The 14,160-nt window shown below is 52.5% G+C and overlaps 1 protein-coding gene across 1 annotated transcript in view; it reads right to left on the bottom strand.

The window, feature by feature from the left end:
• CCDC3 (coiled-coil domain containing 3) overlaps window positions 1–13,783 on the bottom strand; it is a 41,123-nt gene extending 27,340 nt beyond the window's left edge. Inside the window, exons 1-2 of the mRNA XM_067317154.1 lie at window positions 13,371–13,783; window positions 12,723–12,897 (exon numbers count right to left, since the gene is read on the bottom strand). Of these exons, the coding sequence (XP_067173255.1) occupies window positions 12,723–12,897; window positions 13,371–13,783 (588 nt within the window). The remainder of the gene's footprint in view (window positions 1–12,722; window positions 12,898–13,370) is intronic.
• Window positions 13,784–14,160: the final 377 nt, after the last annotated feature.

The following is a 14,160-nucleotide window of genomic DNA, read 5'->3' as shown; positions in this document are numbered from 1 at the left end:
GCTGTAAATACCGCGCAAATGTAATTAGCACAGCGTGATAAACACTGTCCGGCAAGTGGCCACCACTAGAGGTTTCTCCTGTTTTCTGACAAAGAGCAGAAACCAAAACAAAGGTCGATTCCAAAGTCCGGACAGAGAACAGGCCAGCAAATGCCTCAGGAATGCCTCTGCTTTGCGATTTTTGTTTTTATCCCTCCTCTATCTTGACACCGTGATGGAAGGAGCCTGCTCCTTCACATCTTCAACATCTGCAAAATGTTTTTGAAGCAACAGCCATGCAAAAGGGGCGGGATGCATTCCAGTGGCTACACAATGCCACTAACTTGGAAGTGCCAGGACATTTCAAGTCAGTGTTTCAGCTGCTGCTAGACGTGGGTTAAATATAGGAGGGGGTTGTCGCTGAATGTATTTTGGAACCATTCATTTCAAACCAGGAAAGATTTGAGCATAAAATACTATTTCCTGGATACATTTAATCTACAGTTCCGCACCTTTGGGAAAAGAACCAAGAATCACATTTGCCCGCCTGCCCTTCGAAATTCAGACTTGAAAAAACATAGACCCAATTAAGATTTCAAGGAACAAATCATGAAACGCTCACCGCACTCAGACAAAATGTGCCTGCCGACGACTGAGCGCAAAACATGTAAAAGGGCTGAAACACAATCACCGACAGCAATAACAACCCCTCCCTGGAGTCGTCTTTAAAACTCTTCAGCTCCGATTCACAGCCTTTTCTGAACGTTGGCATTCATGTCCTGCAAGACCGTAGCTGTCTGCAGGACTCAGGTGACTTGCAAGGGATTTTTAGAAAAATTTGCCTGCAGGCTGTTTTCTCAACTGGTGGTGGGGTGTGAATGCTATCTGCTAGCTCCTGGGGCTGATGAGCCACAGCATGGGGGAGCTAGACCCTCTCTGGAGGGGACAAGTCACAGCTGTCACCACGGCCATCCAGCTCTAGAAATGAGAAGCACACAGGGACAGAGCACTCTCTGAAACCTTATATGGTCCCTCCAGGACCCACATTATGACCCACGCAACAGGTCTTCCTCCTGGAGACAGGTGGTGAAAGGAGAGCATCTTCTGACCAAATAACCCACTGCAACCCTCCAAGGAGGACCAAGGCCTTGTGAGTGCCAGAGGTTTCACCACATCAGTTGGTTACACATTTCAGTGGACTATTTCCTCCTGACTGCAGGGTAATGTGGTTTTTAATTTTCTTTCATTTACATCTGTTGTTTTTTAATTTGCCTGATGACAGATACCTCCCCAGTAGAGGTGCTTACAGACCAAGAATAAGCTGCCTGCTTCCTTTACACAGAAAGACCATGTACATGCAAATTATCACCTTAAGGCATGTTTTATAGTCCATGAATAAACTTTCAGCAACTGTTCTCCACCCTTCTGAGACTTCAGGGCCCTTTTAAAGCATAGGCTGGGTCCAGTAGAGCTCTCCTACTGCCGCACGCAGCTAAGCCCCTGCCTCATGTCTCTCCCCTCCCATATCCCAAAATGATGGTTTTAGGTGGAAAAGAGCTTGCCTGCTCTGTAGCAAAAGAGAAGATTTCAAGTGTATGTGGCTGTTCTGTTCACTCTTCAGAGAATCTGAAATAGGACTTCTTCCCCCATTTAGTGAAAACGGGGACTTACAGCAGGTGAGTTTCTGTTCCTTTCCTCAGCCAACCTCAGTAAAGCTGTGCCTCCATTTTGACTTTCCTTCTCTGAATCTTTCTTAGACTACCGCCCAGTTATGCAACCAACTGAATTTTTTCCACAATAAAAACATAATCAAAAACATTCAGGAGAATGTAATTGTGTTCAGACCCTGCGTAAAGGCTCTGTAAAGACAAAAAGGAAGCCAAGCAAATGAACGTGATCTGAAACAGATTCACAGTGAGGACGAATGAAGATGTTAAAGCCATTGCATTTTGAGGCAACGAAGAGGAAGCACGTCACTGTCAACCTGAAGAAGGAAGCGAGGCTTCGTACCCACAACATTCTTTCATTTGGTCTTTCAAATGACCAAACCCAAAATACTGGCATTGCCAGTGCAACAGAGTTGGCATATAAGGCCACAAGGGGAAGGACACAGGATCATGAAGACTTGGTTTAGAACCAGAACAACTATTTACACTACTTCTGGGTCCTGGCCGTGCTGGGGACAAATCCTGGTTCAATGAGATCAAAGAGAATTTGCTATTGTCCTCACTGGGATATGATATAGAGCTTAACACGCCTGCCTTGCTTTCCCCATCTGCGGAAGAGGAATAGTTCTTCCTCTATCCCTACGTGGCAATGAAGACAAGTTGGTTTGAAGATGGAGGTAAGAAAGTATGAGGCTGCTCTCGTGTCCTGCATCTTGGCTCAACAAGAAACACGGCAATGATATTTCCCCTCACAGTAGCTGGGACTTCTGCTGGTTCCAAACTGATCCAGGAAATGTAGAAATACCAGGAAAAAAAAATCCATTAAATGCTTTCAAATCTCAGGAAATACTTGTTCTTTTGCTTGGTCTGAAGTTTCTTGGGCAGAAATTCAGCCCTGGCTTTCCATACATATTATTTCGTCTTCACATTATAGAGTGTCATGGAAACTTGCTTCTCCCTCAGTTTGTTTTTTCCTACTGTCATTCATTTCACAGATGACTGGACTACAGCTGAAGTCATAATCTTCAAAAAAAAACCCAAACTGGGACAAGCAGGGGCAGCGAAAGGAGGTACTCATTGCACCGGATGTCAACGGCTCTTGAAGTGATTTGAGTGGAAACCGACTGCAATTGGTCACAGGGAAGCTGGACTCAGGGTTCCCAGAAAACCGCTGCTCTGGGCTGTCGTTTCGCATTAGTCGCTGCTGCCCGTGACGGGCTGCACACTTCCCGGGGCAGGCGGAGCAGCGAAGCTGCTGAGATGGTGTGACGGAGCGCAGCGGGCAGAGGAAACCACTCTGGGGGAATTTGGAAACCTGGTTGGCTCTCGAAGGCCGGCCAGGCTTTAAAAGTCTCCGTCTGCAGCTTCCATTAGGGAGCTGAACTGCTGTTTCCTCAGAGGCAACTTGGCTTGCTGTTTGTGAAAATAAACATCAAATTGCATAGGCTGGGATAAAATATGTCTCAAATTGAAAGATCTCATCTCCCTTCAAGCCACAGCAGCTGATCCAGTTACAGGCAACATTACAGGTGTCCCGCTTGCCAGCTGCCATCTGGATTTCGGTTGTTGTTGTTTTTAATAAACATGCTGCTCCATTTTTTTGTATCTCACAGGTGGCTCAGGAGAGAGAGTAGCTGCAAGAAAAGACTTTCCCTGGATTCAAGGTTTACTGTAGCCAGCAACTAAATGAAAGGCTGGCTCTGGCTGGAGCACAGCAGGAGCAGTGTGCGCAGCATGAACAGATCCTGGCCCAGGAACGCTGGTCTTGGACCACAGGAATCACCCTTCCCAGCTGTTTGACAATACAAAGCATGTATTTGCATACATGAAAGCACCTAACACATTTACAGACTTGCAGAATTACAGAGGGGCTTGGCAGCGCTCATAATTGGGCTGAAAACACAGAATTTGGGGACCTCCATCATTCATTTTGGCTGTTCTTGGCCCAGAAGCATGAGCACCACTCTGCATGTATTTCCCTAAAGAACCGGCCCAGACTAAGGTCCAGGAGAATCCAGGCGGGTGAAGAACCAGGTGCACCCAGCTCAAATGTTTCTCACTTCCTTCATTTGCTTCTTCCTCCAGTTCCCAACCCTACCAGAAGCACTGGAATATTTCCAGTAAATTATTGACAATGGGGTGCCAAGAGACATTTCTGAGCATCTTCCAGTAGTTCTCAGGCTAACTCAATACTTTTCAACCCTAAGGTTGATAAATCAAGAGACAAGTATGAATAATAAGCACGACTGGCTCAAAAAAACCCAAAACCCATTAGCTACTTCTTTAGATTGCATGTTCTGTTTTGCCTTGGTTTAGTAAGATAATATGTCCATGCTATAACAACATGGGCCTAGATCCTCCTCCTTGGAGACCAGGTCCCCGATACCCCAGGCAAGCACTTTGCCTAGGAGAGCCTGTGTTGGGGAAGGTGATTTGGACCTGGACGTGAGCCTTCAAGCATGTGCTGCTCCCACACCTCTTCCATTTCCAGCTCCAGTAACTGCTCAGGTCCCCATCAGCTCCCCCACCGATGTCTACCAGTGCTTCTGTACTTTCATCCTTCCCCAGCCTATGTGCAGTGAGATGTCCTTTTTCACCTTCCCAAGCTGGGGATACTGTGAGCAGTAGGGCAGAAAAACAGAGGAACCACCAAATTCCTCACACACAGGGAAGGAGCCAAGGGTCCAAATTGGCCTCCTAGTGTCTTTTTGCTGCTTCCTCTTCCAGGAGGACAGTGTCGTCTCCAGAGGGCATGGGAGAGAGAGATCCACCTTTCTGCTACCTTTATACGGGAGATGGGGGAATATAAAAGGTTCTCTCCAAGTAGGGCAGGAATTTGCACGAGGATTGGTGCTTTCTGCATCATTGCAAGAGCAGTTCCAAACTGGGTTGAAATTCACAGAAAAATCATGGCGCTTCTGCTAACACCTGCCTGGTGTCTCTTCCCTCCTGCTCAGGGAGCAAAGCATGTGCAGCAGATACTTTTCCCTACGCAATTCTTAACAGGATATTCAGCCACATATGACTATAGTAAAGCACATGACACCTTTACACAATGTTCCTGCCTCATCTGCAAACGCAGGCAGTGCTGAAGGCCCCGGAGGAAACAGATTCTCTCTGAACTGCCAGCCCACCTTTACACGTGGATGCTTATGGGGGTAGCTTCAAACCTGGCGCTTTCCTTCAGTGGGAGCAATCTCTCTACTGCGTATGAAAAATTCATGCCCTGAGACAACAGCAGATGGGAGAAGTTAACAACCTGCTCTTCATACAGCACAAACCCACCAGGGCATGAATCACACCAAGGACCCTTCATTGGGAAGCACAAAGCAAGAGATGGATGTGCCAGAACGAGTCTGAAATTTGGAGCAAGAACTGCCGAAATGTTTTAAAACTAAGCACATCCTTCTGTGTCCAACAGACTATTTTCCATTTCCCTCTCCAGAGGGAGGTATCTCTCACCCCAGTCTCTCCCAAACATTGTGCTAACACAGAGGGGCCATGACTGGCTCATTGAAAGTCCTGTGTCTCCTACATGACCTGAGACAAGGGTGGAGACATCCTACTTGTGCTGCACAGTATGGCGTTAGCCCCATGCAGGTAGTTGCATTTTTCCAGCACTACTGGGAAACATAGTGCTTTGGCCCTTGGCTGAGAGTCAGTGGCCAGGGACGAGGCCTTGTCCAGCTGAGCAAACACTGCGGCAGGATTTGTGCTTAGCTGTAGGTCTTCCAGCCGCCTGTGGGCTGGAAACCCCAGGGATACAGCACGCCTTCCGGCAGCCTGGGCTCTGAACGCGAGAGGGACCAAGTGGGTTCCTCAATGCGCGTCGCAGTGTGCAGAGCCCGGCGTGCAGCCGCTGGCGGTTTCCCACCCCATGGCTGTGGCTGGAGGAGGCAGACTGAGAGCTCACTGCGGAGGTTGCACACAGCAGCAGAGAGCCTCATGCCGCATGATCCTGAATGATTGAATGCATTTGACAGGACTTCTTTAAAATGCGGCTCCAGATAATTAAAAGCAGCCTGGAGCCATGTGGGTCCTCATTCAGCGCTAGTTCCTGGAAGGATTGCCATCTCGCCCTTCGGAGCCGGGAGCTGTGTGCGTACATGCACATACGCATGGACGTCTAGGCATTTCCTTGCCTGGCAGGCTGGAAACAGGATATTTTTAAGGATATCATGAACTTTAATGTATCTGTGACATAGGCTGACTCCCAAAGAGACCTGTGGTCTGGAGTACTCTGCACCAGTTGGGAGGGAACAAGTTGGTCCAAACTCCTTCATCAGGAGCTGGGACCCCGATTTGGGACTTCCCTCACCTTGTCTTGCACCTGCTTTGATAGCAAGGCAGCCAGCTCGCCTCCTGATAGAGAAATAAGATATTGGGACATCTCTATTAGGCACCCTAAAAATCCTACCCAATAGAGAAATTTATCCATTTCCCTCCTGCGAAGCATTCAGAACACTTTCTGGGTGCTATAAATACAAGGAATACCATAAGCAATGGAAAAGTCTCATGGCTAAGACTGTTTTATATTCCTCCATGATTCTTTATTCTGTATTTTAGCAGCCTGTGTGCATGTGGGAGGACAGAAAACGGATCGGGGGATGCCAATCAGCCCTCTATGAATCCTTTACCACAAGCTGGGTGGAAAGATTTGGAAATGAGTCAACGCCATTTCCACGCCAAAAGACTCTCGGGATGTCACCCAAACGTATCAACTGTCTCGTCATCTCCCCTCATCCCAGACGCTTGTCAGCAGTTCTCCATTTCATCTAATACTGCTTACATTTATTCAAATTAAACACAGATCGTAGGAAGAGGGCACACTGTCCCTGGGTGCATTACTGTGGGGAAAACAGAAGCACTGCAAATCACTGTTAAAATGCCAGAAATGATGAGAACTTTATGTCATGCTATTAGGCTAACGAAGCGACAATCCTTCTAACAAATGGCAGGGAAGGGAACCTAATATTAAAAAAGAATCTCAAACCTCTAGTTAGAGGGCTCTGTTTTCATTTATTTTAAGGTCGTTTTGCCCTGCTCTGGCCACGTAGAAGTGTTTTAAACTGAGAATATTTTCTATTTCTCTAGTCCCATACGGAGGATCCTTTATGTGGCTCATGCCACAGGCAAATAGGCAAAAGGCAAGTATATGGGAATTAAAAAAAGACTGTTTTATCCAAGCCTGGCAGGGCAGGTTCAACATGCTCCATGATGTGCACAAAGGCATGTCAAGCCAGGTTTGTGTGCTCTTTCCCAGACCAGTCCTTCGCCTAAAACTGCTGGGTCTGGACTCGGAGACCTGTGCTTTCCAGTCCTCCCAGCACTCAGAGCAGAGGAGGGAAGAAACTCCTCAAGAACAGAAATGCTCAGCTTTTAAAAGAAAAAAAAACTAAACAGCCTTTTTCATTTTATCTCAGTGGATATTGTAGATGCTTTTAGCTTGAAATCCCTTAGTAACGAGCTAGTTTTTCTAGGATTTGGTACAATTCGTATAGAGGAGTCATCTTCAGCACTATAGATGTCGGTCTCGTCTCCATCACAGCGGGAAGAGCTCCAGTCCCTGCACCCGAGACAGCGCCGATTCCACCAGGATGACGGGTTGGCTGATCTTCCCTGACCCCACTTCCCGGCAGCCGGCTCCGACACCTGCCACGCTGCCATTCTAAACGCTCCAGGCGTGCTGCGATGCTTGGGACCAGCCAGCTTTCTTCTTCCTCTCCAGCAGAGCTGGAGCGTCCCAGGCATGTCTCCAGTAGGTACCTAGGCACACCTTCTAGCTACGATAGTATTTAATCACTCTTTAGACTCAGAGAGGTCAGAAAAATTACAGAGCCACCTCTCAAATTTCCCTCTTCTTTTCCCCTCTGCCAGGGCAGAAGCAGCCACACTCCAAGCGGATGGGGCTGTGCGGCACGGTCGCCGCCACATGGTGTGATGCACGGGTGCACAGCCGTCATGGGACACGGGAGCGCGTCTGATCCTTGGGGTTGTTTCGGGAAGATGAGGAAGGCCTCCCCGTCGGCTTGGGCAAGGCAAGTCTAGACTCAAAGCCTGGACTTCCCCCGCTTAAAACAAAAGCCAGTTCCTACATGCTGATTTACTGAAGGAGCTTAGAAAGGCTTCAGCCTTGATTCCAGCTGAGAAACAGCTGATTCTGTTTAAAGAGCTGTAGGAAGCAGAAGGCACCACGTGCATCTGCTCGCAGTGGGAAGATGGACCGAAACAGCTCCCTGTGGCAAATATTATGCAAGTTCTCCTCCAGGAGCATGAACAGCTTTTGCTGAAGACGCTCTTTCTCTACGATTCAGGCCCTTGTGGTCTCGTGAAGTGTCACTGCCGTCCACCCAGCCGAGGTTGCCAGGGCAGAAACAGGAGGCCGGGTCTACGCTGAGCATGTCCACAGCTTCGGAGAGACTGACTCAGGGAGCGACCCGACTTGGTGGCTCTGTGTGTGTGCACACCACACCGCCTTTGCTCCAACAAATAGCTCAGAAACTACTAGCGCGTAGAGGAAGAATGACACTTAATTTAATTTCCGCTTTGCATAACAATAGGAAGCACAACTACGCAATTGCATCGCTTTTCTTATCTGGTTGGCTTTTTAGCTGCTCCAAAGCCTCGCAGGTGTTGTAATCAGATGAGACGTGTTACAGCAGTTGAAGCATCACTGGAGAGGAGACCCGAAGATGTTAAGCAGATACTTGTAGACTTAACTGCCTTGCTAACATGCTAATTGCCTGACTTTTTATCTGGGACACTAATTACTCACAGAAAGGCTTTATTATTACCAAAATAAATCTCTGCAGGTCTCTCTGAAGACAAGGCTGTTTCTGTGAAGGGGGCGATCAATCTAAATCAGTTGTGGCCCCGAGGCTCGAGAGGAGGAGAGGCAATGCGTGGAGGGAGCCCTAATAAGAGACGCTATCTCTCCCGCTAATCTCACCGGGCTAATTGAAGTTATAGGACTCCTGAACTTCAGGGCGCTTTATCACAGCACTAATGCTCTAACAGCTGCTCAGGGTGAATTTAACACATTAGCGTTAATGCCCCTGTTATGATGCACACGGGATCATTTTGCAAATCTCCGGTGTGGAGGAAAGATGGGAGAAAGGTGCCCTGTAAAGAAAGCATTGCACGGCCTCAGGCCAGGAGCCTTTCTGCAGCCTTGCCCAGGAAGCTCAGAAAAAGCTTAAACAGAGGCTAAAAGACCCAGTTACCCTATAAACTTGTTGATAAAACCAGGAGTTAAATCTCCTCTGAATAATGAATAACCACAAGCACTATTTGACACCTTCTACCTTATTACCACCAGACCTTGAGTCACTTTGTGGTCCTAATCCCTAGTCTGCAGACAAGGAGACCAGGACTTACTTAAGGGGTTGCACATAACCCCGCAGAAGGCCAAGCCGGGGAGGAGAAATGAGAGCGGCGGGATTGGCACCCGCAAGGCAAACCCGCGCGCGTGACGCGGAGGCCTGCAAGGGTTTGCGAGCGATTTTAAAGGCGCTTGGGGAAGCAGGGGGGGCAGCGGAGAAGGGGCAGCTCGCGGCGCCGGAGGCGACCTGGGGGCTGTGCTTCGGGCAAGGCGGGCGCAGCGCGGTACGCACGTTCATGAGGCCGTCAAACGGCATTAACCACTTCGTACCTCTGCGGGTTTTCCCTCAGGGGGGTCCACATGAGGCTTGGGTAAAAATACAGAGCTTTTAAGAATTTTAATTAGGTTTTCATTACCTTTTAATTGTTCCTTTTTTTTAATAGAAGCGCCTTATTAAAAGAAACTGCTGCAGCTGCAAGATTCCTTTTATAGGTCAATGCTACATTTTTCCGAGGGGTGGGGGGAAAAATCGATATGATTCTAACTCCAAAGGGAAAAAAAGGAGATTTTCCATGTTATCATCTCCCCCAGTATCAGCCCCGGCTTTCAACCAGGCCTGGAGCCCAGGTACGCTGCAAGCGGGGGCCCCTCGCTCCGCTTTAGACGATCCCGCGGCAGCGCGGAGCAAAGCTACAGCGACACGTTACAAACCCAGCTTCAGCCCCAAGCCAAAAGCTCAGACGGGAACTAGGGGCTTTAGCAACCACCCTGGGGAAACCAATGTGACGGCAAACCTGAGTGGAGCAGAAGGTCTGCAAACATCACTAAGAAGTGAGCCGAGAAAAGTCAGGACAAAGCCCAATTACCAATTTTCTGTGCCTACAGAAAAGACGTCCTGAGCTACTGTCGCTCTCCGGCGTGGCCAGAACACGCACCTGAATTTATGAGGCTGCGGGGTCACTGCAAAGCGGCGCCTGGCCCTCGGCCCAGGCTGCACGGGGCTTAACATCGCAGCTGGAGCTCGTGCTGAACGGCGGTAGCAGGCCCTGGATGAGGAGTGTATTACCCCCAGCGAGATGTGCCTTGGGTCTGGCCTCCGATTACCACGTGCCCAGGGGCTTCCCAAAAATAAAGGGTGCTCATGTGATGGAAAAGGCAAAGCCGTGCATCCATGTACTGTGTCACCCCATCGGGAATTTCCTACGTGTCTACTTGCTCTCTTTGACATCTTCCCCCCAACTTTATTTCTCCCCTCGTGCATGTGAAAAGTGACCAGCAGGTTTGTCCTCCTCCTTCCACCGACGCTGCAGAACCAGCAGCCTCCTTCGCCCTCAGGGGAACAGTGGGACCCTCCCGGGGTACCTCCAAGCTCAGCCTCACAGAGACACTTACTTTTATTGGAACGGCTGGAGGAAAACATGCAAAAGGAGGGCCTTCTAGCTAGAAATGCCAAAGCGATGGCGTTTGCATGCAGGGAGCGATGCAGCGCCTCTGCCCCAGTGCCCCTGGGAGCGGGCAGGGGGTGGCAGCGGCGTTCCCAAATCACGCTGGCGCCTCGGCCCCGCGGCCGGCTCGGACGCACTCAGCAGAAGGTGTCTCTCAGGGCACTGGGAGCGACGTGACGTTAGGCAAAAGACATCTGCTTATCCCAGCGCTCACTTACCTCCTGGCTGAGGAGCCCCCAAGGTACCAACGTGAATTATTCATCGTGACCATACGTGCTTCCAGCACTGACTTCTCCCTCAAAACGCCTCCCCCAGAAATATAGCAAAAGTAGGGCACAGGGCCACGAGCAAATACAGGGATTCAAAAAGTCTTTTGGAGTACGAACGGCTGAAGCAAGCAGCCACGAAGGCAACTGGGAAAGCCGACGTCGTTGCTTAAACTTGCAAAGTAACAGACAAAACGCTGAGCATTTGGAACTGCACCGAGGGCACGGGCACGTTGGAAAGGGCTGGGACGCCCCTTCACCACAGGGAAAAAGTCCCAAACACCCAGTGCTGGGGATGGCTGGGGCACGCGGCTGCAAAAACCCCGATGCACGAGAGGAGTGGGAGCACGGTCAGCCCCAGCTGCTTTTAACTGCAGAGGAAGCTTTTACTTTTCATTGCACAGGGAGGCGGGGGGGGACAAAGCGTCCGTCGGCTGCGCCCAGTTTATCCCCCCGATGTGTGCGTGCCGAAGTATTTAAAAGCCTCGGCCGGGGCCCGTGCGACAAGCAGCTGTAACTCCACTCTAATCCGCTCACAGCTGCGCAGGGCCAAAGAGCGCAACAGCTGAAACGCGCTTTTGCTACACATGCTTCAGGTTGCCCAAATTTACCCTGGGGGGTTCTGCCTTGTGATTTCCATTACAGTCGGCAGGCGAGATTCACTGCTGGCATAAGCGAACACCGATCCATCAAGATCCCCTATATTTAGCTCAACACGGCTAAATAAACAGTGCAGAGACATCGCGAAGAGAGCCTGGGAGTTGGACTCTGCAGTCCCCGGATGCCACTTTGCTCCCCGGGAGCAAAAGCTGCAGCACTGGCTCCCTTCCTTGCCAAATACACAGCTCCGGGGTGCTGGGAAACCTGCGGGCTGGCCGGGGAGGAGGCAGGGGCTGGAGCCCGGGGTTCTCCACCAGCAAACCGGCAGCTCCAACTTCGCATGCTGGCCGTCAGCTAGCTTGCAAAGAGAAAGTCCTCAGCTAGCTCCCGAGCCTCCCCAGCTATCTCCCAAAGAAGCCACCAGAGCTCCTGCCACTGCACAGAAATATTGCTGCCTTGCAGGCCTTGCATGAATCAACAGGAGAGGAGATGCAAGTGATGACGTACGTCCCACCATTCCCGACCTAGAGAGATGCTTAAAATGTTCTCGGCTGCTAGTGGGAACTGCCAGCTTCATAAAACAGGGCATGAAAATGAAGAACTTACTTACACAGTTCCACTTCCACTAATGTATACGCACACACAGCACACGTATACGCACGCACACTGCCCATCGCTCCCCACTGCCAGGAAAGTATTTATTAAAAGTCTGCATTTGTTTCATTTGCTACGTCCCCATAAAGCTCAGAAGCCACCGGAAACATGCGCACCAGTGGACTTTCCATACGAAAAATGTCCTTTCTTAAGGTGGAATTGCCTACAGGGTGAACTACTCCTTGGGGTCTCCCTTGAGAGGAGAAAGAGGCACTTCATTTGGCTTACCCTGAAGGAGGTGCCTACACCTGCTTGCATGAACCGTGCCCTCAAGAGCCTGTTTTTCCCCAGCAGCTATAGAGCGAGCTTAGGGCAATTAGTTTGGAAGTAGATGTTAATGCTGAAGTTTGGCAAGAGCAATCCCTTACAGCCTGCCACGGTCCAGACAAGGCCACAACTTTCAGTACAAACAGGCATGAGATGAACACAGAAGTAAGAAAGCAAAGCTCCCCTCCTGAACATTTCAGGTGAGGTCAAAGTATGGGGTCTGCAAATAGCAAAGGCCAGCAATGACCTGGTTAGATTAGAACAGCAATGCCGGTTTGCAAATACAGCTCATGAGCAGGTCGCGTACAGGACCTTGCTCAGGTTGGTGGGAAGTTAAAGAGTTAATGCAGAGATCAGCTTTGAAAACAAGAGTTTAACATCTCCCCAACAGTGCTGCTGCCAAAGGATCAGGAAAATCAGGAACCCGCTGATCTGTGACCATACATATCTGCGTTCGCAAACAATGCGGGTAGGTCCGCATCCGCCGAGAAAGCTAGCGCGGGATCATGAACGAAACCCTTACCCGGTTGTCCTCCTGGATCTCCCAGTCGCTGGCGAAGCTCAGGGCGTGCTGCGCCTGCGAGCAGTTAGCGAACTGGAACAGGCTGGAAAACGCCCTTCTGTTCTCCTGCGTGTCGGGGAATATCGCTTCCTGGAAGTTCACCCCGTGAGGGAGGAGGATGTAGTTCTCGTCCATCCTGAAACACAGGAGAGGCCGGCGGGCTCCGTGAGCGCGGGCTCCGGGCGCCGCCGGCGGGACGGGACGGGACGGGGACGGGACGGGGACGGGGACGAGGACGGGGACGGGGACGGGGACGGGACGGGGACAGGGACGCGGACGAGGACGAGGACGAGGACGGGGACGGGACGGGGACGGGGACGGGACAGGGACGGGTCAGTACGGAGACGGGGACGGGGACGGGAACGGGGACGGGGACGGGGACGGGGACGGGACGGGACGGGGCGGGGACGGGGACGGGACGGGACGGGGCGGGACGGGACGGGACGGGGACGGGACGGGACGGGACGGGGACGGGGACGGGTCGGGATGGGACGGGGACGGGGACGGGGACGGGCCGGGTCGGGCCGGGTCGGGTCAGGTCGGGAGGGGACGGGAACGGGGACGGGACAGGACGGGTCGGGCCGGGTCGGGCGGCGGCGCGGCACTCACCGGAGGAAGAAGAAGTAGGCGTAGCCCTGCAGCACGGTGTGCGAGTGGCAGGAGAAGTAGCCGAGGCCGGTGAGGTTGAGGCGGGAGCCGGCGGGCACCTCCAGCATGCTGCCCCACGCCTGGTCGCACAGCAGCTCGATCTCGGCCGAGTAGAAGAGGCCGCCGCCGCCGCCGCCGCCGCCGCCGCCCGCGGGGCCGCGCTGCCAGGGCAGGTAGTTGTAGGCGCCGTAGGGGTCGGGGTGCAGCGCCAGCACCCGCGCGTACACGATGGTGGCCGCCAGCTCGGCGCGGCAGCCCTCGCTCAGCGGCCGCCACTCGGCCGGCAGCTGGCAGCCGCCGCCGCCCCGCGCCCGCCCCAGCGCCAGCGCCAGCGCCAGCAGCAGCAGCGGCGGCGGCGGCGTCGCCGTCGGCATCGGCATCGCGGGCGGCTCCGCGCGGCGGCGGCGGCGGCGGCGGCGGCGCAGGCGGCCCCGCGGCCCCCGGCCGGCACCGGGGCGGGCCGGGAGGCGGCGGCCGGCCGGGGGCGGGCGCCGGCGGAGAGGGGCGGGCGGGGGGGCGGCGGGCCGGGGGGAGCGCGGCGAGGGGCGAGGGGCAGCGGTGCCGCGGCGCGGGGGTGCGGCGAGACGAGGGGGCAACGAAGGGACGGAGGTACAAAGCAACAGAAGTGCAAAGGGACGGGGGTGCCGCGGGACGGGGCTGCACAGGGACAGGAGTGCAAAGGGACTCGGGTGCGACGGGACTCGGGTGCAACGGGGCCGAGATGCAAAGGGACGGAGGTACAAAGCAACAG

This window comes from Apteryx mantelli, chromosome 1 (genome assembly GCF_036417845.1).
Source record: "Apteryx mantelli isolate bAptMan1 chromosome 1, bAptMan1.hap1, whole genome shotgun sequence".
Taxonomy (NCBI): Eukaryota; Metazoa; Chordata; class Aves; order Apterygiformes; family Apterygidae; genus Apteryx; species Apteryx mantelli.
This window is presented reverse-complemented; position numbering and strand designations above follow the sequence as displayed.